This window comes from Chaetodon trifascialis, chromosome 17 (genome assembly GCF_039877785.1).
Source record: "Chaetodon trifascialis isolate fChaTrf1 chromosome 17, fChaTrf1.hap1, whole genome shotgun sequence".
In the NCBI taxonomy this organism is placed as follows: Eukaryota; Metazoa; Chordata; class Actinopteri; order Chaetodontiformes; family Chaetodontidae; genus Chaetodon; species Chaetodon trifascialis.
The window spans coordinates 20,718,220-20,743,501 of NC_092072.1; the positions used below are offsets into that span (position 1 = coordinate 20,718,220).

General features: G+C 40.8%; 1 protein-coding gene across 4 annotated transcripts in view; it reads right to left on the reverse strand.

The window, feature by feature from the left end:
• The window catches only part of ptprua (protein tyrosine phosphatase receptor type Ua), a 180,541-nt gene that overhangs the window by 116,450 nt on the left and 38,809 nt on the right, over positions 1 to 25,282 (reverse strand). For all 4 annotated transcript variants that reach the window (XM_070984234.1, XM_070984237.1, XM_070984236.1 and 1 more), the window contains exon 2: positions 9,153 to 9,281. In XM_070984234.1, coding sequence (XP_070840335.1) covers positions 9,153 to 9,281 — 129 coding nt within the window. The remainder of the gene's footprint in view (positions 1 to 9,152; positions 9,282 to 25,282) is intronic.

The window sequence follows — 25,282 nt, forward strand, 5'->3', positions numbered from 1 at the left end:
ACAGGTAGCAGGACGCAAAGATTAATGGTAACATCACCAAGAATCCTCCAAGCTAAATGACATAATGTTGTTCATTGTTGCCTTCCAAAGCCACTTTCATGAAAGCATTTTCAGCTCTGGTCTCTCTATAGGTGAGAGGCAGATAGCCTGCCCTCCAAAAATGTAAACAAACATTTATGGAAAAGATTGATAAGATGACCACTTCTATTACTACGATTACAGCCAGGTTAGCTTTCTGCTAAAAACTACTGGTTTAAAGGAATAGCTTAGCTTAGCATACACCGGAAACAGTTCGCCTAGCTCTATGCAAAGTTGAGGAAACTGCCTCCCTGCACCTCTAAATGACTAATTGCTACATTAACTGGGGCTAACTAAAAATCCAAAAAATGTTGTTCTTGCATTTCATACAGTACATTTGTGTAGGTCTTATGTGTGATTCAGCATACTAATACTCATTTGGAAGGTAGATTTTTGAAGTCTGCAGAGAGACTCGTGCTAGCCGTTTCCCCCTGCTCCCATTCTTTTTGCACTGTACAGCACATAAACATGAGAGTGGTATCAATATTCTCATCTAACAAGAAAGCAGTTAACTGCAAGGCTTGGATTTCTGGTTGTAAATATGCTACATTCACCTGACTTCCGGCAGACATAGACAGCAAACTGGATATGATTTTAGTGGATGGGAGCAGGAATGTAAAATTAGATGAGACTGGCAGAGAATACCAACAACAGTCACAGTAGACGTCAAGTTTTCACTGTCCTTCGCAACAGAATTTACAACCAGATGTTATGTAGTTCCCTCACACATGATGAGCGACATGGACAAAAGCTAATAATTGCTAACAATGACTTAGAATTCATTTAATTATACAATAAACAATATGACACTATCATAGCAACATATCATCATCGGCGTTTGGACTTGCCATGTTGACATTCTGTTGGACTGCCGGTTCTGTCTTTCCCGTGCTGTCCAGAAGGCACTGTCCGCAGCAGTAGTTGGTTCATTATAGAGAAACTTGTAATTATGGATAAAAGAACTCAAAGTTTTTATCCAAAAAAAGAAGTAACTCAAGTGTTGACTGCTCATAAAAAAAAACAACAGATGGACAAAAATCCCCTTTCTCACACCAAATCACATGCTTTGTTCATTCATCCACCTCGATCTCCTGCCAAAAAAGATTCTGAAGTGCTGCTAACACATGCTGATGTCCATATTTCATATAGGAAACATTTATGAAAAAGACCTTCAGCAGTACATAGACCACACTGTACCTCTACAACATCAGGCTCTCCAATGCTGAAAAATCCAAAGAAGTCATGCAATCAAGAGAAACTGCTCCCTGTTAATGTGCCATTTAAATGCAAAGAGTCATTCAGCCTCCTCTAGTTAGTTTTTCTACTCTGGGCCCTGGATCATCAAAGCAAGTAGTGTTCAGGAAAAAAAAACCCAGCAGAGCGGGGACAGGTGAGAGGGCAGAGGGTGGAGGCAAGGAAACCATGAACGGTTTGAAGTTCTGTTCAGCAAATGAGCATCATGTTCAAACTCCAAGAGGAAAGTTTAAAGGCAGAAGAACCTCAGAAGTCTGCTTAGCTTTCCTGAACTTTGCCAAGGTCTGTGCATGTTGGACCAGAGCTGCAGAAGCATTCACAGCTCAAAGGTGATTTATGCTAAAGCAAAGCTGCCATTGATGAGGACTTTTTCTCTGTGAGCCACATGATATTTGCATTCTGTCTCTGTTTGAGTTGGCAGGGTTGAGTGTTTGAAGAAATCTAAAAGCAGACATCATCTCTTTGCACTGATGATAGTGCCGCTGCTGTGTTTTCTGGAATGTGAAGGTTCATGAAAGGTTTATTTTTCTCAATACTAGAATTTTGAAGAGAGTGCACATGGCAAATACATAAATACATCATTTTTCTTATTTATTGTGAAAGCTGTTATACATTTAACGATTCAGCAATCTGCAAAACACTCAATTGATGTGGCGCCTTTTAAAGGATTCCTCCACAATTATCCTCATTTTCCACTGGCCTCTTATGACATTCATGTGGAGCAGTGGTCCATGTTTTGTTTTGATTTACAGCTGTGGCTTCACTTTCTCAACCTTAAAATGACTGAATAAAATTAGGTAATTAAGGACAAATTAAATCACGGCCTGTGTGTTGACTGTGTGTGCTTGATTACATGGTGATGAGATTAATTGACAACCACTTTTTATTTAGAAAACAAGATACAAATGTGAGGCAGATAATGCATAAAATCCATCAATTGCTGATGGGTTTCAGTGCAAAGAAACACGTAAAGATATATTTCTATGCAGGACAATTTGAGAATTTAATTTGGACCAACCTTTCTAGATGCTGTCAGTTCTCAAAGGGACCCTGTGGTGATATCGACTTAAACATAGTCCATCGCAGTGCCCTCCGTGGGTTCAATTTAATTCAACTCCAATAAAATCTCCGTCAAGCCCCTCTGAATCTGCTTTGTATCATCCAGCACTGCAGAAACCTGTTCAATTTTACTATTAAAAGAACAGCAGAAACACTGTCTATCACGCACAGCAATCGCGTCTGCCTTCCCACATAGCTGCAGACACTGAGCCTTGGCAGCTCACATCCTGTATTACAATACTGACAAGTCTGGCTGAGATATTTGGGAGAAACATGCAAGAAACACACCCAAAACATAAAAACTGCAAAGCTGAAGGGCATAACATGTTCCATTGTTTCATGTCATTGGTATTCCTCTGGCTGGTGAGCACAAATCAATACTATTGAGCTGCTAGCGCCCAATAAACTAAGTTGCAGTCTCTTTAGTGTCTCTGAGAGAATTTAAAGCCCTTGGAAAAACTTGAGGTAAAACATACAAGTTACTTCAGAGGTCCTCTTGGAAATCTCTGACCTTGCATATTCTTCCTGAGCTGCAGGACGAAGCAGAGGACTGAAAAGACACACCTGTTTTCACTGCTGTCTGAAAACATAACTCATAAAGCTGACTTCACACTTGAGATGAATGAAGTAACATTTCCACAAAGAGAGGGTGTTCGCTCACAACTTGACAGCAAATCAATTATACTTCCCTACATTACATATAGAAGCAATGTTAAATAAAGAAGCAGACAACAAGCAGGTTATATCTAACCGCTTCCATCTTAATATTATATTAACACAGTACAGATGAGAATTCCAACCCCATAATGAATACTGGAAATGGTCAAAAATGTCACCACGGTCACTGTCACTATTTCTGCTTTAAGCTTAAAATTTCCTTTAGTGCAGTAGATTCAAACAGTAGATATGAGCTACAAACCAATAATCTATATAAGGATTACAAAAATATGAGTAATCTTAGTTATGTTTGTGTAAATGTTCCTGGATCAATCATATTCTTCTGTTATAATCTCAATCCCATGGATATCAACACGATGATTTTTACTCATTTATGTATTTATTTTTTCCAGTTAAATAAGTGAAAGCAAGTGTGGTGTCTCTATTAACACTGGAAAAGCAGGTACTGACGTTACAGGTGCTGCTTATACCAGTGGGTCTTACTCTAGCACAGCAGTCCCCAACCTTTTTTACGCCTTTTTTAAGCTCTCTTGCTTGTGGGCTTACTTTTTTACTACCGCATCACATGACCGAGACGAGTGGTTTGACATGTGTACAGAGGCACAGGCGGATGCACCTGGTTTTCAAAATAAAACTTCTTTCAGACTCTGAAGATCAATAAAATATTTTTTGTTCAGTCTCTGTGCGGCCCGGCACCAAGTGGCCCATGGACCGGTACCGGTCCGTGGCCCGTGGTTGGGGACCGCTGCTCTAGTAATCTAATTTTAAATTTATTTTTTAATATACTATTGGGAAATTTAATCTGTAACAAGTCATCATATCTTTTTAAGATCATAATTTGTTTTGTGTGTAAAATCTTAATTTGTAATTTGCAACCTGTATCTACAGCTATAAATTAAAGGGAGTGAAAAGTACACTAGAATCATAAAGCAGCCTGTAAACAGTTTGCCTCTCCTGTCTTAATCTGACTTTTTAAACAAAAACACAGAATGTGGTGTGTTCAGCTGACTCAGCCAACCCTGCTGTTTCTGTCATGAAGGGTAGGCTGCGATATGATTGGTTAGAAAGAGCTTTGTTTCTGTGAATAGCTTTGCTTCTGATAATTCAACCTTAAATTTATCTCTTAGGGTTGGAATGAGATTATAGTGTTTCTATAGGCCTGCTGCTTTTAACTGTAATTCACAGTGTTATTTTTCCAGGAATGATGGAATAAATTAACACACTGTACCATTTTCTACTAAATAACAGACCACTGACTAAACAAGGGTTAGAATTAATATTCTGACAATGGCTGGTGATGCCAAAGATTTATGAAGGGGAAAATGTGAACGGCTGCACGGCGCCTCACAGCAAGAAGGTCGCAGGTTCGATTCCCAGGTCGGGCCTTTCTGTGTGAAGTTTGCATGTTCTTCCCGTGCATGCGTGGGTTCTCTCCGGGTACTCCGGCTTCCTCCCACAGACCAAAAACATGCTCATTAGGTTGATTGGTGACTCTAAATTGCCCCTACAGTAGGTGTGAGTGTGAATGGTTGTGTGTATGTGCCCTGCAATCAGCTGGCGACCGGTCCAGGTTGCCAGCTGGTCCGTGTACCCCGCCTCTTGCCTGTTGACAGCCGAGATAGGCTCCGGCCCCCCCGCGACCCCGAAAGGGATAAGCGGCATAGAAAATGGATGGATGGATGGAAAATGTGAATGTAGTACTTGCTAGTAGTGCTTAACACAGGCTATGGTTTATGTAGGACCCCTATAAGTGGGCTCACAACAGGTTCCTCTGATGATGAGATCTCACACAGCTATGTATCAAATCTCCATCTCTTATCCGGCAGCATCTGAGAGAGACATCCAAGTCACCCGAGCATGTGCTCATCCCGGCTGAAACTGACCTTCTCTAATGGATGAAAAGAAGATGAAAAGCGGCTTTGTGGTACTGCCGGCCCCTGAGGGACACCAAGAAGTGTAATCAGCAATGACCCATGCTAGACTCCACCAATCCCAGGGAGTTCCTGAACATACCCAGCCTGCCTCTGGGGAGCTGTGCCTGGAACAGCGGAACAAGCACTTGATAACTGTGAATGAATTATGAAATCTGGGCATCTGTCAGCTCCTTCCTCAAATTGCCACAATTTACCCAAGCCAGCAGCCTATAACTAGCTTGGATGTCTCCTCTCAGATGTACGCAGACCGCTTTAAATAGACATATATGTAAAAAGTCAGTGCAGATTGGAAGCAAGCCACCTGTGTAGATGCATGACAAACTCAAATAGAAAAGCAGCAAGAGACTGAGCATGGGAAAACAAGCTGTCAGTATGGTGACGATTGGAACAGGCTACAAGGTAATAAGATTGTTTGGCATAAATCACTGAGGAGACCTGGTGAGTACACAGGCGCCGGCTGTAAGTTCATTTCACCATCCATTAACATTTAACCAGAGTGGAAATAAAGTGTGTTCACACTTTCTCCAAGGCACATCAGTGAGAGACTTTACCACACGTCAGCAATGTGAATGTGTATTCATTGTTCTTCAGCTTCCTCTATGTTTTTACCAGGGTGATCTTCTGTTTAGCATTTGTGCCATCATGGTACTGATGCTTCCAAAAGCTGAAACGATTAGTTGGTTGGTGGAAAATGAATTATTTTGATCAAAAATTACTGTGCTTGGAGTCTTTTTTCAATGACTTCAGCTTCTAAAATATGTGCATTTGCTGCTTTTCTTTGTCATATATGATAGCACACTGAAAATCTGATAGCCGAATTAAAATAACATAACTACTTTATGACACTGTACAAAAAAAACGACTTATCGACTATTTGAGAAAGCAGATTAATGGATCTACCCATAATTTTTCATTTTCTGGAGCAGCTAAGTTCACTATGTTCACAAGCTAGTTCCGAAATTAAAACAATTAGCTAAAACAGGCTAAATACATCTGTAGAGCTCAGGGGATCTGCAGAGTTGGGTTATCATTTTTAGAATACACAAAGTCACTTGATCCATCGTTAATGTAAAAATATTGATTAGTGCAGCTTTAAAAAGTTTTCTCAAACACTAGTTGTTCAACTTTGAGTTGAGTCACCTTCAGCTTTGAGTTTAGAGAGACAGACAGAATCAGGCTCCATTGTCTAAGCAATCCAAGGTTCTGTTGCATATCTATAAACTATTTCATTGCTTGCACCTAAAGGTATCTTGGGTGATTCTTTCACAAGTATACAGCGGACAATAAAAGTGTGAAAGCAGCCAAACTATAGGTATCAATTGGTCTTGACTGTTCTCGCCACATTTGGAGGGGACATAGTAAATGCATCCCTGTCTGCACTGAAGGACCATATAGTCAACTTTGTATTGTGCGTATAGACAAAGACCCAAAGCACAGTTTATTTGCCAAATAACTCGGCACAAGGTGATGAAGTTTGTAGCCTCCCTGAGGCAACGTATCCAACAGTCACCATCACTCTCCTCTCCAGCTGCATGGCCAAGTAAATGTCTGTTTCTTCTCTGTTTAGCAGCAGTTAGAGTTAGAAATCAAAAGTGAGTCGGGAGGCAAAATCCGATCAAAAGGGCATGTCTTGAGATATATCCGAGATGCATTGGTGAGGGGGAGGCGGACTGCAAACAATCCCGCTTGGTCGAAACAGAATCTGAATAAATCTTGATCGAAGTTTCTACATCTTCACAGGGGCCAGTGGACAGTTCTGAAAAGTTCTCAGTCTTCTATGACTTATTGCTGTCAATGAAAAACTAACTTTGAGCACAGTCAAAATGGCAAAGATGGTAGTTTTGTTAACTGTGATACCACTTCAGTAAAAATAAAAATTTGAACATGGGATTAATTCATTCACATTTTCTGGTATACCGTATGTAGTCCAAATGAAAAAGAGAAATCATGACCAAGAATTATACTCCCATTAAAAAACACCCATATATCAGAGGTTTAGATGTTTTTACCAGGCTTTTGAAACTTTGTCAAAAACACCTAACTTTTGAAAGTACCTTTCACAGCACTGGCACTGATAATAAAGTAGCTCCTTCTCTTTGGACCTTCCCCATTCAAAACCATGCAATTATCCTGCCTGGATTGCTCTTCAGCTCATTAAGACTTGATGTTTGGACTTGCAGTTTTCCTCTGATAATTGACAGAATTCAGCACAAACAGTCCCAGTCACTTTGCATGAAATTCGTTTCATTAAATGTGTCATTATTTTATTCGGAACATTCACAGAGCTCTCATAATAAACCATCTGAAAACAGTACAGCACATAAAAAGCTGTGGCAAGCCCGCTTTATAGAAGACGGTTGAGTTATTCTGTGATGTGCTCCTGTACGAAAACAGTGGTTGTTTATAATTCATTTCTGGGCTATACAGTAAATATCTTCAGGCACTTGGAGCTTCTCTGGTTCATGTTTGTTTCTACAAAATATATATATTCCTAAATACCTGCTGCAGGGACCGACTGCAAAACTAAGACCGTGGGTTGATGACTGTCTGGCCATCAGACTGGCTTATTAAATGCGAGTAAACTTTCTCTTAAAAGTGGCATCTCGGTGGTTCCGCTACCTACACTTGTTCTCTTGGTAACATTTCCAATTCAGTTAGCACATATTCTTCAAACCATGACTCACAAGTCTAAGGGCTCAATATGTGTGAGAACATAAGGCATAACATGGCAAGTTTGTATGTTAAAAGGCAAAAAAGTTAACAGCTGCTACACTCCAAGGCTGGGAAAAAGGCTGCTGTTACAGAGAGGAGTGAGACGCAAAATCATTCAAATAGGGATAACAGTGCACACTTCTATCAGGAATTCATGTTATGTTTATTTAGTATTTGGACCTTTACTGATAGAGCTTTATTGATCTGTCTTCTACTGATATTCAATTCTAGGCTCATTTTTAGGAAAATATTGAGTGTAAATAAAAAGGATTTTTACTGAAAATCATCCATTTTTCAATTTTTCAACATTTTTATGAACTCCTCCCTTCTGTCATGAGGACTGCGGTGGCTGGACAGTAAGAGAGGCATTTTTAATGAACTTTAAACACATCATGGTTGGGAGTTTGCTGCTATTATCAGGAACCCCTGTGAGTGGCCATTTTAAAAGACTTCTCCTGGTTTCTTAAGCTCTGAATGGTTTCAGTGCATTTCTGATGTGCTGCTACACTGTGAGCCGTGCAGACCTCTCAGATGGTCAGGGACAGGTCTGCTTACTGTCCCGAGGGTCAAAAATCAACATGGAGAAGAAAGATCTAGTTTTTGGAACACACTGAAAGAAGACTTAGGTCTGATCCAGCTCTCAGTTCTTTTAAATCAAGGCTAGAGACCTTTTATTAAATTACATTCGGGACTATTCATTCATACTTTGCCCTGCACTGTCACTGCACTGAAATGATTACTCTCCGGTTATATCTGGTTTATTCTACTTCAGCTTGTTTTTATCTTTGTCTTGTATCTTACTTAAATGTCTTTTTATATTGTCTTGTGTTCCTTTTACATCTTGTCTTAATGTCTTTCATGCCTTATGTAAAGCACTTTGAGTTGTTTTCTTGTTGAAAGGTGCTATACCAATAAACCTGCCTTACCTGGCCTTCAGTAGTCAGCAGCACATTCACTGATAATGTGTGATGATGGATCCACCCTGTACACATGTGCATTGCTGTTGTGCTGCTTTCCTCCAGCCACAAAAACATTCACATCATGCTGCTTTCATCTGCCCAGTACTCACTTTAAAACCGTGTTTATGATACTTATTCAAAGTGCCTGAAATAGACAATTTAGAGCAGATGTTCATTTCCACCTGTTGCTTTTCATGCATGGTCACAGTCCAAAAACAGTACTGGCGTGAACTGCTCCACTGCAGCAGGTGTGCATTATGCACCGCAGTCAATCACATCAATCCAAGGTCCAGACACCTAACTTGAAATTAATAAAACCTAAATATTTATGTTGAGTTAATGACAAAATATTAGCTGATTCTAGTCAATTACTGTATGATGTTTTACATTGTACTCAGTCTGGAGCTGGACTTTATAATACAAGAAAACCTAGGCGATGCGTTGTGGTTCATCAGAAGCCTGAGCTATGTGTTTCTACCTCGTAGAAGATCCGGGGTTGGGTGTGGCCAATTGTAGGTCCTGATCAGCTGCCAGTCAAAATCGTCATCTTGGCCCTGTCGGTACTCACACAAGCCAGGGTCTGAGTCTTCATCAAAGGTACAGCCAGCTGCAGCAAGGAAACAATGTCATACATTAGAAAAAAAAAGAAATAGAAAACTAAAAGATATTAAGATATTAACCTCCAGCTTTGCTACATGCTGTCAGGAGGAAACTGGAGAAGAAATGCACAGACACCAGACAAATGATTGCTCTGTTACATCACCACAGGCTTACTGTATATGTGTTAATACATCAACTCCTGGAGAATCTTTGCAGCTATAAACTAAATTACAGCTAATGGTTAGCACCAGGTAGTCAGCATGGACTGCCTATTTCATCCATTCCCTCAAAATCTGCCACCATTTGGTGCAATTAGCCCTGTGCTGTGAAAATGACACAGCAGCCACAGGTCATCCAGATAGCCAGAAATAATGGGCAGCAGTGCCAGAGCAGCAAGGGGGATTCTTCAGCTGATGGAGGACAACAACAGCCCAGCTCTTAGCCTGTGAAGGTGACCCAACCCTGTCTGGCCTCTAATGGTAACATTCACTATTTTGCCATTATCACACAAACCACAGGCTTTTAAAGCCACCAGCTCGGTTGTCAAAGTAAAGGGAAAAATGCTTTGGTCTTTTTTAATTGGTCAGAAAACACAGGTGCACTTCAAAAAAAATCTATAAATAAATAGTCTGGACCAATTTGTGGTCATGCATGGATGTGTGAAATATGTTCTACTTGACTTCATCCGCAGGTGAAAGCAGTGTTTAGACACAGTAAGACTTTTAGAGATGGAGCTAAACATTATTTTGTTCCTCAAACAATCTTTTTGATAATTTTGTCTAATCTATTAATTGTTCAGTCTATAAAATGCAAGAAAATTACATTCTGAGTACACATCACAATTTCCCAGAACCCCCTTTAATTTGCTTGTCTTGTTCAAAAAACAGTCCAAAACACAAAATATTTAACTGTGAATCGATTATCAAAATTATCATCAGTAATTGGTGAACCACTAGAAAAAAACAAAAAAACAAGCTACTCAGAGCGTGAAACCATCAAACAGTTCCTGAATTGGCGGGCAGGCCACCCGGATGGAACCTAGGCTCATTATGAAGGGGACACACATGGCCAGAAAACATTTTCACATGCCAAACACAGGTGCAGCTCAAATTGCTGTGCTGCAAGAGCATCATTAATGTTGTTAGCTCCACCTGTGATTTTCCTGCAAATACAAGTCATAAAGTCTGCTTTGAAAAAGCTCTATAAACTCACACTGATTTGAGAATGATGAATAAACAAGAGCTCAAGCTCTGATGCTGCAAGGACATCTAGATTCATGTTAGCGAGATTTATTCAGAAAGCAGAACATTTAAACAATGTGGAGAGAGTTTACACCAGGATACAGAAGAAACAGGCATTGCTCATTGATACAACTTCTTCAAAGTCATTATGTCAACATGAAGAAGTGCCTTCAAAGCTTTGGATTCCAAAAATGCCAAACTTAAAAAGTTTGGAAACCACTGTGTTGGAACATGATAAAATATTTTCCCATAATTCAGATTTAACCAAAAAAAAAAAAAAAGAGGTTGGAATGTTGATGGGAGGTGATGGAGTACCTGCCAAAAAGGCTAAAATTTTGTGTATGTCACCAAATGGGAGGAGGCTTACCCGTACTTACGTACGAAGAAAAGCACAGGTCAAAGTAATGCTTTTTGTAAAATTTTAGAGTATCACAGAGGAAAATCTGCCAAGAGGTGCAGAAACATGCTCCACCAATGACTGCATTTACACTGTCTGCCATCCACTGTCATAATCACCCTCTTCTACCAACTGTCTCTCTTGCCAGTAGCTTCTCTCCAAATCACAACTGAATCATAATGTGAAAGTGGTGTGTACATATCCTTCAAGTAATACTAAAAATCTAATCATAATGTGCAAAGCATTCCACTTTCAACCAGGTGACTAACTGTAGTTTATCCAATCCTTGTTGCTCTAATATTTTCTTATACTTTATTGTTCAACAATCTAAACACCTACTGTCCTGAGCACAGTGATGGAACAATCGATAGAACTGAGGCCACATAGTAAAATCTGAGCTTTCCTTTTAATACTTCTAGCACCGATGTCTTTGTACAGTGTGACTGCACATCTCACTCCAAACTAACTGATACTTCATTCCAAATGCCCAGAGCCGTCTACGGTCCCAGGACCCTCGTCACTAACAGATCATATTAAAGCTTGGCAGCAGTGCTGCTGGAGTTAAAGAGCGACACTGACTCAGTGCCAGCTTCTAGTTAGTAGTATCCTGTTTGGTCTGCTCCCCCAATGTTGCTTTTGTGTTTTGTTTAGAGGCTCCACCTGTTTTCTTTACTAATGTATAAGATTTGAGTCTTAAGAAACATTGTATGCTGCAATAAACTACTACCGTTCCTGCTGACAAACAAATATCATCATCTCACCACCAGTGAACGTCCCCGTCGCCTCGGCCCTCTTCCCCTCCGCCTGCAGCCAACCAAGTGTTTCCGGGTGTGTAAGCAGATCAGAGTTTTAATTGCCTCCTGTGTGAGGGATGCTTGTTGTGCTGCGCCGTGCCCGCTTATATGAGGATGAGAGGGCTGAGTGGTGGAGCAGGCCCTGTGGTGAAGGTCTGCCTTTCATCGAGAGCCCTCCAGCTCCAGGAAGAAATGTCACCATCAGACACGTTCCACTGATTCCCCTCATTAAGACTCATCCTTCCCAGCCTCCTTTGCTTTTAGCGCACACGTTCCTCTCAGTGCCCAAATGAGCTTCTCTGGCAGCAGGAGGGCAAGCCCATGTAATTAGAAAAGCCACGTGCGCTCTGCTCAATTTTTCCTGATGTGTGTGTGTGTGCATTTCTTTGAATGTGCATGCAGGAAGTGTGTGTGTGTGGTTGGCTGAGGTTGTTTACTGTTTTGATGTTTACTTAAAAATGAATAAAATTATAATGAATCCGTCAATGTCACACAGGCTAAAGCTGTAACGACTGTGGGAATGAATTATTTGTGTTCATCACAGAAACAGGGAATGTGGCCAACATGGGACTAAGATTGCTCAAATTTCCACATAATAATGACTTGAATGCGAGGAAAAGCAGCTTTGAGAATGCTAATTGCTTATCAGAGGTGATAGCCCAGTGCAGTTCAGCACGGTCCCCAGGCAACGCAGCGCCATGCAGAGCAGTAATAACACCTGGAGACGTGGACGGCAGGGCCCGAGATAACTTCAGTGAGCCACTGTCACAGCTGACAAGCTTTTCAGGAAGGGAACAAAGAGGGAGAAATAAATAAATGCGCAAGAATGAGGAGCCCTCCTCTTTGAAAGGTAGGAGAGGTAATTTGCAAAACAAGACCCGAGCTTGTTGTTAGATACTGATAGATGTCTGGTGTTTTCTACATTTGACTCGGCCTAATTTCTCAACTCTTTCTTCTACCGAAGACGAAGAAACTACAATTTAGTAAGTAAGTAATGGTGAGGCTTTTTCTGTTCCTCACTCACCAAACTTGTACTTTCCTACTTACAACCCAGCTTAACAGACGATAATGTTCGTATCCAAGTCACTTCATTGCTCCGACCCAAACTCTATGGTAGTCTTTCATCAGATTCCACATAAGCAAGCAATAAAATGTTTTTCTTATAGCTAATTTTAAATGAGACTGCTGATCAGAGTAATCCTCTGTGCGGTACTGGGGGATTTTACTAGGCAAAGACTGCAAGAGGCAGCTAAGAATTTCATTAATGCAGCTTTCAGTGATGGTCTAAATACTGTTTCAGAGGCTTCCCTGTGATATGTCACAATTCTGAGGGGGAAAACAATATTAGTAATTTTTCTGATTTTTTTTTTTTTTTTAATGGAGTAATATTTCCATTTCATTGTCAACTAATGTCACTTTACTATGGAAGATGTCACATACTGCATGTATATTTTCTATTCTTAGAAAATCTAAACTTCATATGCGGTCATAGTAATGAGGACACGTCACACAGTGTAATAGTGTGGTTGATTGATGCGTTTTTGGATAACAATAAGGCTCTATGGCACACAGGATCGAGATATATCAGGCTTTGATACATACACAGTGCTTGTTAGTAGATCAATCTATTACTTTTGTCTTTTCATGGGGTGGTTTGAGGTTAGCATAGATGCTGCTATAGCTATAGCAGAGAATTTCTTCATTTTAAGACGAGCAAAAAACAGCACTAAAATTTTCTCTCCACGGAAAAGATGTTACTGCTCTTCTCCAACTGGCTTCAGCAAGAGTCCTACTACATCATATGGTTCGTTGATCCGTCTGGTTGTAAGTTAACCTGTGATAGATGACAGCCAGATGGCTCATCCAATAACCTGCCAAGCATTTTTTGAAACTGCCCTTTTCCAGTTTCCAAGGATGACTTTTCAGATGCTTGTGTGTAACACAGTTTGTTGACACTTAGAAAAATCTAAAGTATGAGCAGCATTATGATGCAAACATACTGAATATGAGCTTTCTCAGCAGCTTTACCTGACCTTACAATAACCATAGGCAAAATTACTTTGAGGAAAAAAAGCATCAAAAATAGATTTCAACAAATGATTAAAATGCCTGATCACCTTGGCTTTAAGCACATAAAGGGCTGATACATCCAAATTACAAAAATATGTTTGTCTTTTTTAATTATTTTTTCACATTCATTTGAGTTTCATTTCACTTTAAAGCAAAGACAGACAGAAAATGAGAAGAGGACACAGAGTATGACATGTAACAAGCTCGAATCGTTGGATTGTGGTGGAAAAAATCTGAGCAAATAAAGCCAAATAAATAGAAATACCATTAGATTTAAGTAAGAAAATATGTTTTTACTTCTGTAAAGGTGCACCGACACATTTACAGATGCCTTTTGAAATCCGCCAGGAGTCTAATACCTTCCAGTGTACATAGTGGGAGTTAAATGAATCCCATTATGGTGTTTGTGCCCTATCAAAGTCAGGAAGTAGTAGGAAGAGCATAACTCTGCTGCACAAAGTGGATGTGAGGCAGCCAGAGAGGGCCCTGGATGGAGATTAATGGGAGAAGGTGCAGACCGGTCTGAAGTGCTTGTGATGGACCCCAGGTACCACTGTCCAACCTGGTCCGCTTCTTCAGTGGATACCACGACCCTGACTAATAGCCCACACAGCAGACACATCATAAATATGTTGTGATGGAGAGGGAGGAAAACACAAGCCTCTTACAGGGCATTTATCCTGGAGAGGGAGAAATAAATTAGAGGGGCGAGACAGAAACCGTGAGCTGGGTGAAGAGCCCTCCAACAGAAGGAGAGGAAGAGCAAAGCCAAAGAGGGGTGGGGATAATGAAAACAAATCACAGATCGTGTGAAACAAGAGGATGGAAAAGGATGGAAAACAAGATTTCATTCCTTTGTCTGTAGAAGCTATACAGTATAAGACACTAAGAGGTAATCAAAGAAATCTGGAATGAAGATGGGTTTGTATTGATCACACTGATCCAGTGCAGCTCTCAGATGAGCTTAAATCATCTATATACAGATTTAACAAGGGCACTCATTTGCAATTACTCTTACAAGGATAACAGTGATTACATAGTGCAGGGCAGAGTGGCAACGCACAGATTCTCAAAGATATAAATCTAAGCTTGTATGGATGGCCGCCAGTCAGAAAGATTGCTTTTCACTGCTCATTTGAAGAAAATGAAGTGTAAATGTTACTGAAACCACCATTAAGATACCCTTAGACTTCCTCTTTCATGATCAAGTTGATTGCTAGCCTTTTTTTCTGATGTTTCAAGGCAAGGACTTGTTTTCCCCTTCAATTTAAGTTCAAGACTACCACTACCACTGCATGCGAGTTACTACTTTTTTTTTTTTCTTCAAACATGGAGCACCCTTCTTGTCACTAATCTTCTCTTATTAGCTAAAAAATCTGACTTAAAGTTGACTGGGTGAAACCTGACCAAAAATCCCACCCTGTGCTGATAAGGCAGCTCTATCTGTTAAGCTCATTTCCCATTGCATTAAAGCAAATTCCGCAGGCAAACCACCTAATATTGTGTAACCAGCAGCAGAGCTCTGCTGGCACTCCTTTAATCAGAGCCTCTCAGATACTGGGGCTCTGTTGGGACTGAGGATCCAGGATGTTCTCTTGTTTGGTTTGAGATAAAGCTCCGCTGCTGCGTGATTTGCATTTGAGCGTGTGCAGGCAATGCATCAGACCTGACAAGTTTACTTATGGAAGGTGGGGAGTGAAGCAAGAGATGGGGGGACGCAGCTGTACAGCCCATCAATAGTGAGCCAGCAGAAGAACACCACTTCCTCATAGACCATTAATAAAAGCCACTGCATTTTCAGACTCGTTACCAAGGAAGAGGACAGGAAACAGTGTGAGGGAGGGAGCGGGGTGAAGAAGAAGAAAAGGTAAAAGAGTAGAGTATGTTTTATTAAAGCAAAACAACACTCCTGGCAGACTGTAGGGTTTGGCCAATATAGGTTTTTGATTGACAATACTGAATACTGAAGCAATATGCAGTTTTCAGAACCAAGTCCGCGAGAGCCAATATTTGGAAGTCTATAAACTTGACCTTTTTCATCCCATAAAAATATTCAGTGAATTTTATTCTTTCCAAACAGAGACTGCATTGAGACCATTATTATACCAACAAAAACTGCACACAGACTCCAAAGGTCAGATGTATAAATGATGCATGCGCACAAAAACCATGTCTGTCCCACATTAACAGAACCCTGTTTATTTTTTCACATCCTTTAATCGTTAGCAGTCTTCTTTTTCCCTGCCTTTATCAGCACATTGCTAAGGAAAAGGCCCAAACTGTTGCTCAACATAAAGAGCACGGTCACACAGGTCTTCACACAGGTCATCTAAACAGTCCTCTATCGTGCTACTAGTGGTCAAAAGGTCCACAGGACACCTTTAACGAGTATCTCTAAAGACAGAAAGTGCAGTAAGAACATGTGCACCTCATGCTACTTCAGACAAACGTATTTCACACACGCACATGATTTTCCAGAGAGACAAAATGCATATGAGGGAAGCGATAAAATACTAAAACACTGTTTGTAAGCTAATTAGGTCACTAGCCAACGTTAGCAATTGTGCATGATGATCGTTGTAGCATACACATCCTGTATACACACAAATGAGAGCCTTCATTTCACGTGTCCGAGACCAGTGTATTTCATGTAATGGATAGTCAAGGTCACTGTCTTTGGAAAAAAATAAGCATTTGCAATGAAGGGAAAACCCAAGGACTTTGAACAGATGAGGGGCTCCATCATAGTGCTCTTGTAAACATAATCTAATGGAGGATCCCCAACAAATTACTACTTCATTTTTTCTCTTTTCTGTGTTTTGTATGTCTGACCTAGATATAAAAACAACATAAGTGCGATGCTTAACCATGAACTAAATAACTGATTATCTTTCTGATGTTTGATGATAATGACTGATGGTTTGTAGCTACGTGCAATGAACTAATGAAGATACGAGTGCTGTAAATACAACTCATCAATTTAACTGATTAAAGTAGTGGGCAACAAATTCCATCACTGATTAGTTTGGTCTGCACGTTGTGCGTTGTGGTAAATATGATCGAGTGAGAAAAGCATGATTAAAAGGTATAACTTAAAAACAAACATAGTGGACAGAAATACATTCTATTCTTGTGACGGATCAATGCCAGGCCTCTGCAACAGCTATCTTAAAGCTAACATTTCATAAAGCTAAATGCAATGATAAAGCTATTATTAGCTAATATTTGAGAAAGCTAAAGCCCGATAAAGCTATTTCAAAGCTAATATTTGATGATGTTAATGTCCTGATAAAGCTATTTTAAAGCTAACGTTTGATAAAGCTAATGCCTCGATAAAGCTTGATTGATCAAAAACAGGAGAGAAAAAGACACGGAAGGTATTTCTGTCTGTTTCGTCTGTTTTTAAATTAGCCTTCAATTGTGCATTTGTTCGTAAAAAACAGACACAAATCTACTGGAGATGACAGATTTAGCTAATTACCTCAAATTAGGTCAGAGAGACACTGGAGTATAGCATAATGTTATGGAGTTTTTGGAATATTTCATTGCTTTGGTCAGAGACAGTCTAAAGTGAGTCCTTTATTTCTTCACAACACAAATATGAACAATATCTGAACAAATGTATTTTAGTTACATTTCCCTTTAATTCTCAGTGCATGGCTGCATTCCCAGTGTCCATTTATTTAATTTCATTTTCTTATTGTAGTGACTTTGTCTGTATATTTGCCAAACTGTTTGAAAGAACATTGTACAGGAAGTCAAGGGATAATATTTCTTTAATAAAATGCCAAAAATTGTGAATTTACCTTTCCTTTTTATTTGATTAACACTGATTAATCAGAGTAAGAATGGACAGATTGATCAATTATCACAACAATATTAATGGTTGTGCATAAGGACAACCCGTATCCATATTTGTCTTTGTGGGTACAGTTTTATATGTGACCCTACCACATTTGGTTCCAGATGTTGGATGAGTGTACCACAGGACTGACCCATCAGTCTATAACCCCAATAAAATCCAATCACACGTCTGACCTAAGAGTTACTAAATGAAAACACACCTGTTGCAGAACGCAGTTGATTTTATCGAGACTGCCCACTGTGATAACCTGAGCGAGTAAACACACTGCGTGTGTGAGATCGATCAAAATGCACTTGGTGGAGCTACAGCTGCGGTCATTTATCATCATTTATCATGATATGGGGATTTGACTGGAGATATCCAAGCATGTTATGACTGATGGACTGAACCACTGTGCTCTTGTGACCTTTACAAGATGTAGAGTAAATGGTCTGGCAACAGCTACATGCCTGTCCAACCTCAGACAAACCCGGCCATAAGTCTCCATTAAATGAGGATGAACTGCGGTACGTCTCCTCTGAGCTGCATCCATGTTTCTCAAGCACATCCTCCTGTCTTTATTTCCTGTCTTTAGCTTTTCCCAGGCTCTCACAGCTTTCTCACACCGTCTTGGTCAAAGATACCATTATTCTGAATCACAAGACTGATGAGTCAGAATATCTATCTATCTATCTATCTATCTATCTATCTATCTATCTATCTATCTATCTATCTATCTATCTATCTATCTAATTTCCCTCTTACTGCATGGTGCACTTTTCCTGCTTGAGTTGGGAGTGGATAGCAAGATGGACACCGCAGGGCATACGATGTCGTGTGAAATTGTTTCATTATTGGTCCATGATGGTTCTACTCCCTAACTGCAACTCAGGAAAGTCTCGACCCAGGCCAGTACTTTCTGAGGTCAATAAGACTTTTTAACATCTCTCTGCATCTTTAGAAGGTAACAGATAGGTTTTTACTGCCACATAGCACAAAGTAATCTCGGTCTACCTGCAGGGATTGGTAGGATTGTTGGTATATACAGTTCAATGAGATACGCCAGACATCTGGATGAGAATTTGCTACAGATGTTCCTATTAGAGGTGGAGAACGGTCACTGATTACCTCGTACTTGAAATTTAACTAGTTGGCTGTTTAGGAAAAGAAGAGAAGTCAGTGTTTCCATGGTTTATTCCTAAAGTATCAGTCTAACCTGACCTTAAACTGCAGCAAAGACAAGACCCGTGTACAACAAGATTAAAGTGGTGGCTGCATGATATACAAGCAAGGAGGTCGAAAAGTAGATAGATACCGGCAGAGAGAAAAGGTTCTGGCTCAGATATACTTCAACCTTTGTCAGTGCGGAGATGGTGGATAAATTCTCTGCTAGCAGTTTACTTAGGTAGAGGAAGAGAGTCACAAAGCACCCGCTACGGACAAAGCAGATACTTTTCATTAGGGCAGGCTCTCTCCTTTCATTTCTCATTTAATCTTTCCATTCCCCCCCTCCACAGAGACATCAATTACAGGCCTCCATCTCCCGCAATCTGAAGCTGCGCTCTAGAAGCTATCGGAGCTGCTTAGCCAGTTAATGCTATTGTTAGAGATGTCATGAGGAGAGGGCTGCATGAATAGAAGTTGATGAATAAAAACAGACCTTGTCCGATGAGGCTCAAATCACACTAATTAAGAAGATGGAGGGTTTTTCTTCAGTACCTGCATTACAGCACTAGGCCTCTCACTGATGGAGAAAGGGAGGAAAATGACAGATACACTCAACTACTGTTACATATGAAAATTTAATCAAGAGTGCTAGAGGAGACACTTTTCCCTTCATGTGGAAAGCCACTTTAAGTGGTTGTGTCAAGTCTTTTTTGTCCCCTGCAACAGAGGAATATTCATTTCAGGACTGACCTAAATGCATTACCTAAAAGCTTTATATCTCTATTTGGCGGTGATGTATTCATATTGGAAATTATTACTGTCTCCACGCTTAAATTCTTCATAAATTCTGACCAATTAGAAGCCACATATTAATGAATGGTCCCTAAAAATGTGGCAATTTGCGCAGAAGGTGTGGCTTGAGTGGAAATCAAACACATCTAAAGACTTACAGAGGCTTTAAAAATAGCCTGCTTTCTGCTGGATCTTCGAGGCAGTCATGGTCATGGCGTGCATAGATTTACACAACATGCGTGATTGCATGATGTTACGACAACCAACCGCCCGGTGGCTTTGATGTCGATTTCCATACAATCAAATGGTAAAAATAAACGCTAAGAATCGCTCCGAGCAGACTGAACTCAGTCATCTGAAACCACAAATGAGGAAACAACTCTACTGCAGCAAGCCTGATAGTGATGGTTATTTATTGGCAACTTTCTTCTTCGTGTTGGCTGCAGAAAATATTACGCGCTTCATCCTGGTATTCACCGCAGGTGGTCAGCCACAAGAACAGAATGTAGTAAGCCATTCAGAAGTTTTTATTATTTATTTTTACACAGTATATACAAAAATAATAAACTACAGAAGGAAATGTAACCAGAATACCAAGAGATAAGATGCACAGGTTCAGGTGACACTCTGTCCCCTCCTCTGTCCCCTGAGCTCAGCAGGCCCCAACGCCGCTGCTGCAGCTCATCCCTGGGGTGCTCCAGGCAGCTGCAGGGCCGTGACCTCCATTACTGAGACAAGGCTCTGACTGCACAGCCTCCCTGCTATCCTTATCCCAACAGACACACAGCTAGACAATACACTTTAGCACACCACCTGGTTTATGCAAACAGTGTGAATATTTTTTTCTCAGGCCAGGTCCAAAGAGCATCAAACTTCTTTATGAGAGGATCTTGCGACAGATTTTAGTTTAGACAAAAACAAACCAGTTGGTTCTTTAAGATGAGCAGTGGTGCAGGAAGTTATCAGATCCTTTAATCAAGTAAAAGTGGCAATACTGCGATACTGCAAAGTAAAAGTCCTGCGATAGAAATGTCACCTAAATGAAAGGAAAATGTACTTGAAGTATCAAAAGTAAGTACTCATTATACAGAAAAATGGCCCATTTGAGTGTTGTTCTATTATATATTATTGCACTATTATTGCTATTTATCAGTAGGATTAATCACTTACTCTAAAATATCAGAAAAAGTAAAAAATTTGTCCACAAATGTCTCGATTTGTCCAACAAACAGTCCAAGTAGCATGCAAAGCAGAAAATGTACTTAAGTTACTTTTCACCACTGAAGATGAGGCCAAACTGGATGTGCACAGTAGAGCTGGGTATGGAGCCTCAATGGCAATGTCCAGTTTACTGGTCACGTACTGAAACTCAGGTATTACAGGAGGATTTTAGATTTTCATTGGAGCACCTTATTACATCCAAACCGAAGAATTCAGCCTTCTCTGCAGCACCACCTGGCTCTGCTGCTAGGCTGAATGCACTGAGCATATGCAGAAACGCTGCCACTCTGAAAGCCAACTGTCGAGAAGTTAAACAAAATACACAGGCCCAAAAGCAGCTGTTACAACAGCACTTAAAAATCTGCACGCACACACTCCCATTTGCACACACAAACAATATGCTAAACTCACATAACAGGGCACTGTAACCACAGTGATGAGAGCTCCTTTTTGAAAGAGATCAGTGCTCCTCCGAGAGAGTTGCACTGTCTTTGCTCCGACTTAATTACAGCTCATACCTCCCCTCTCACTCTGCAGAGGAGAGAAGAGAGGGCTTTGATTCAGATGCCCCGTGGAGCACTTGATCCTTTCCTTCCGGTGGCATCGTTTACTTCCCCTTTCTAAGCCGTTCTGTCTCCTGCTCTCACTTTAATTTTTTATTTTTCACCCCACTTGTGCTGAGGATGCATCAAGTATCTTTCTAGTGGCAGCACAAGGTTACAGCATTCAGCTGCACAGTTGAGGCACAGAAGCACAAAGTGGTGTTCAGTAACAAGAGGCTTTACATCACATTATAAGCAGCACTTCTTCAGCACCATATACATTTAAATGAGTACTTATATTAAGAGGCTTAGCCGTGAGAGGCTGTCCATTATTATGATAGAAAAATATATTACCCAAATGTCCAAGATGCAGACATAATTGCTCTTCAATCTTTTAGTCATTTTTGTGAGCTGCTTAATTCCAGCACACTTGGAAATACTGCACGCAGTTATTTAGAGTAACTTCAGTTTTATATGAAGAAAAAAGAGCAAGGAAGGGAGAGTGAAGGAAAGAGAGAAAGCAGAGGTAGTGAAGTGCTCATTCTTTTCAAGAAGCCTGGAAATGCTCCTCTTTATTTAAAAGGTGCCGCACAAAGCAGGAAGTTTCACGCCAGTGACTGCAAATGAATAGAGTCCATTTACCCCTTGAATGAATACTCTTACACCTCATGTTATTACAAAGCTACAACATCTGTTAACTGCTGAGCTAAATGAGAAACAATCAAGCTGCCGTGTGAGCACATGTACTTCTTTTAGTCTGGTAAAGTGTTAAAGCGAGACAATGTTACTATTGCTGAACAGAAGACGCTGTGGCATCGATGAGAGACAAGTTTGGAATAATGGTGAGTGTAGTGTAACAATAGCACAAAGAGAGAAGAGTCAACAAAGTGACACACAGCAAGGCTGTACCAGCAAAAACCCTGAGTGAACAGAACTGAGAATTTAGAGAAAGAGTGGAGTAAAATGTAGAGACATCACTGTGGTGGAAATATAAGGAGGCGTCTCGCACAACTGCAGCATCGGGTAGAATCTCTGACAAACAACTGGGGAGGTTCAACGGTCAGGGCTGTAAGATTTGAAAGCACAGGGAAGGTCAGGCTGAGCAGAGAATCTAACAGGCTTTGTCTTCGTCAGACTGCTAACCACTCAGCACTTTCCCATAGAGAAAGAAGGTGTGCAGAATGAAACTGTCCCCTGGTCTGTTTGAGGACAGCAAACCCTGAAAGACAAATGGGCAGGGCAGGATCAGGGCTGGCCAAAAAAAACCACGACACCCCACTGTCACAGGTCTGATCGTTCAGTGACCTGACACAATTTCTACAAGGGGAAAACATCGAATCCACTCTAACAGGATTGTAGCGACTGATGTAATAAGTGCCAGAAAACACAATATTTCGTCAGAATGTGATACAGCATCTGCTAGTGTGTGTCGGTGTGTCTCAGTCTAAAAGCATCTAAATATTTCTCTCAACATGTGGTTCATGCCTGTGCTGTGTTCACACACACTCACTTATACATACATAAGAAACAAGAGACGGTTCCTCTTCAGAGCTGTGCATGTGCATCTGGAAATGGACCTATTTTAAACCTCTTCATATAAAACCTCTCTACACACAGATCCTCTACACCGTGAAGATCCTTTTCAGGTGTTTGTCTCACCTGGACACCTCACTGGATTCATCCGGTCCACCATGATGGTGCAATATTTTTTTTTTTTAACCAGTGAACATAGCAGTTAATTTCAATGTAAATACACCATGAAATTAATAGAAAAATAGGCTCCAGGCTACAAACAGGCTGTTACCATTTTGCATTCACTATGAAAACATTTCAGGGGAAATATTCAATTCATGCTTTGGCTAAAGCAGGAAAGAAAAACACACAACAGCAATACACAAGATGTTTGTCCATAAAAATCCATGCAGTCACAATGAATTCCTCACAGTACACAGAAAGTGAAATTGAAAAAATTCTTATTTGTGTCACGTTTGGAGGGAAAATAAAAACACAAGGCTTTCTGATCCCTCTGGTGTTTTTCATAAAAAGCAACACGTCCCATTATGTCGGTTAACATGAGAGCTCTGTGCAGTTTAATGACCTCATGATGCAATATCACTTAAGGGCTCAAGATTCCCCAAAAACTTGCCAATATTCACTGTGGCTATGTGCAAAAAATTCTAATTAACTTTGGTGTTAATTAGGCACAGATTTATTAAATGCCACTCATTTGTTGCTAAATTAGTCAATATTTTTGACGCTCTTGTTCCGTTACAGGCAGCACCATAAGCACTTTGTGGTGCTTCACAGATTACAGCTCTTCACCAGGCAACAGCAGCACAAATATGTAACAACTGAGCCCAGAATAGACAACGGCTCAGGAGATATCATACCAAAAGAGCAAGAAGGCGAGACGAGTGTGTCTGAGATATAGGCTCTGTGGCAGGGCCTGTAATTACCACAGCCTGGGGCCTGCTCGACTTGCACTCATGTGGTCAGTGGGCCGGCCTTGACACCTTCACAAGGGCCCTCAGAAACCACAACGGCAGCGACAATGTCAGCCCTGCCCCCCAACACACTGCGCTGCCCGGCCCGACGACGGATGATAACCTCCTTCACGGAGCAGTATAAGCTGATAATTAGGTACTTAGCCGTGGTCATACAGAAGTACCGATCTGATATGCAGGCCTGTCAAGTCACTGGGGAGGAGTTTAAAGACTGTAGAGCAAGGGTAAAGAATTACAAGGGCTGGGAATTTGTGCTGCATATTAATTGTAACCAATATAGAGGCCAGTGCCCACAGCCCACATGGCCATCTGGGCTGAGTTAGAGAGCAACTGGGACTCTGTAGAGGTTAACTAGAGCCTGTGTGAGTGTGTGCGCACGTTTTTGGCAGTCTGTGTGTGCAAGCATGTGTATGGGCATGCAGCGCCCTTCTACATGGGCATATGTGCAGGCATGCGCAGAAGCTTATGTGTCTGTCTTCGGAGCATTAAGCAAGGAATGAAAGTTTATGACGTGGTAATATCCATTATGACACTTAAGCCGCTGTTCAGATAATATTTTAAAGGGCTCTATCCATCACTCTGGCTGGACCACTGAGGGCTTCCTGACAGCCCAGATCCCATCCTCATTTAACATTCACACTCTCAAACAGCTGCCAATATTTTACAAGGAGCAGCATCCGGGCTGGGCCACAGAGCAAACACATCAGTTTGTTCTTCGTTTGGCACCACTTGGCATGGAGCCTTTTAATGCAGGATACATCTGTAGAACAATGTGGGCGAATCAGCTCAAAATGGAAGGAAATACAGTGGGACCTTGAACTGATCTGGAATCCGGACACGTTCACAGAGTCAAACTTCATTATCTCTGGTTCCAGGGTCAAGTGTGAATGAGTGCGCTATGATAGGCTTCCAACCTACCGTGTTTGTGGCACCAAAAATAAGCCAGCAGCCATTTAATACCTGCAAATTCTATAATTTTATACCCAAATTTAATGTGACATTTTACTTTTGTTACTGTGGATAAAAAAACTGCACCATCACGGGATAGTTAAACTCCCTCTGGAAACAGTTAGCAGCTGGCAGTAAGACCTTCTTAAGGTGGAATATAACTAATAAAACATTTAGAATTACATTAAGACAAAAGGACTGACCAGGAGACTGTAAAACAGCCCCACAGTGGCACGACACCACTCTATCAAAACTACCCCTGAAGTGTATTTGGAGACACTGTGTTCTTTCAAGGTGAGGTCGTGGGCATCTTGGCAACACCTAGCCCTTTGCAGGTAGTGTAATAAAAGATGTGGGCCACCAAGTCGTCCATATGTCCTCCATAGCTCAGTTTGTCTGTGTTGGTAAGCAGAACACAGGGTGACCTCCCATTAAACCCACTCTTATACACACTCTTAACAGGGGATCAGATTGGCTCTCAGGCCTCA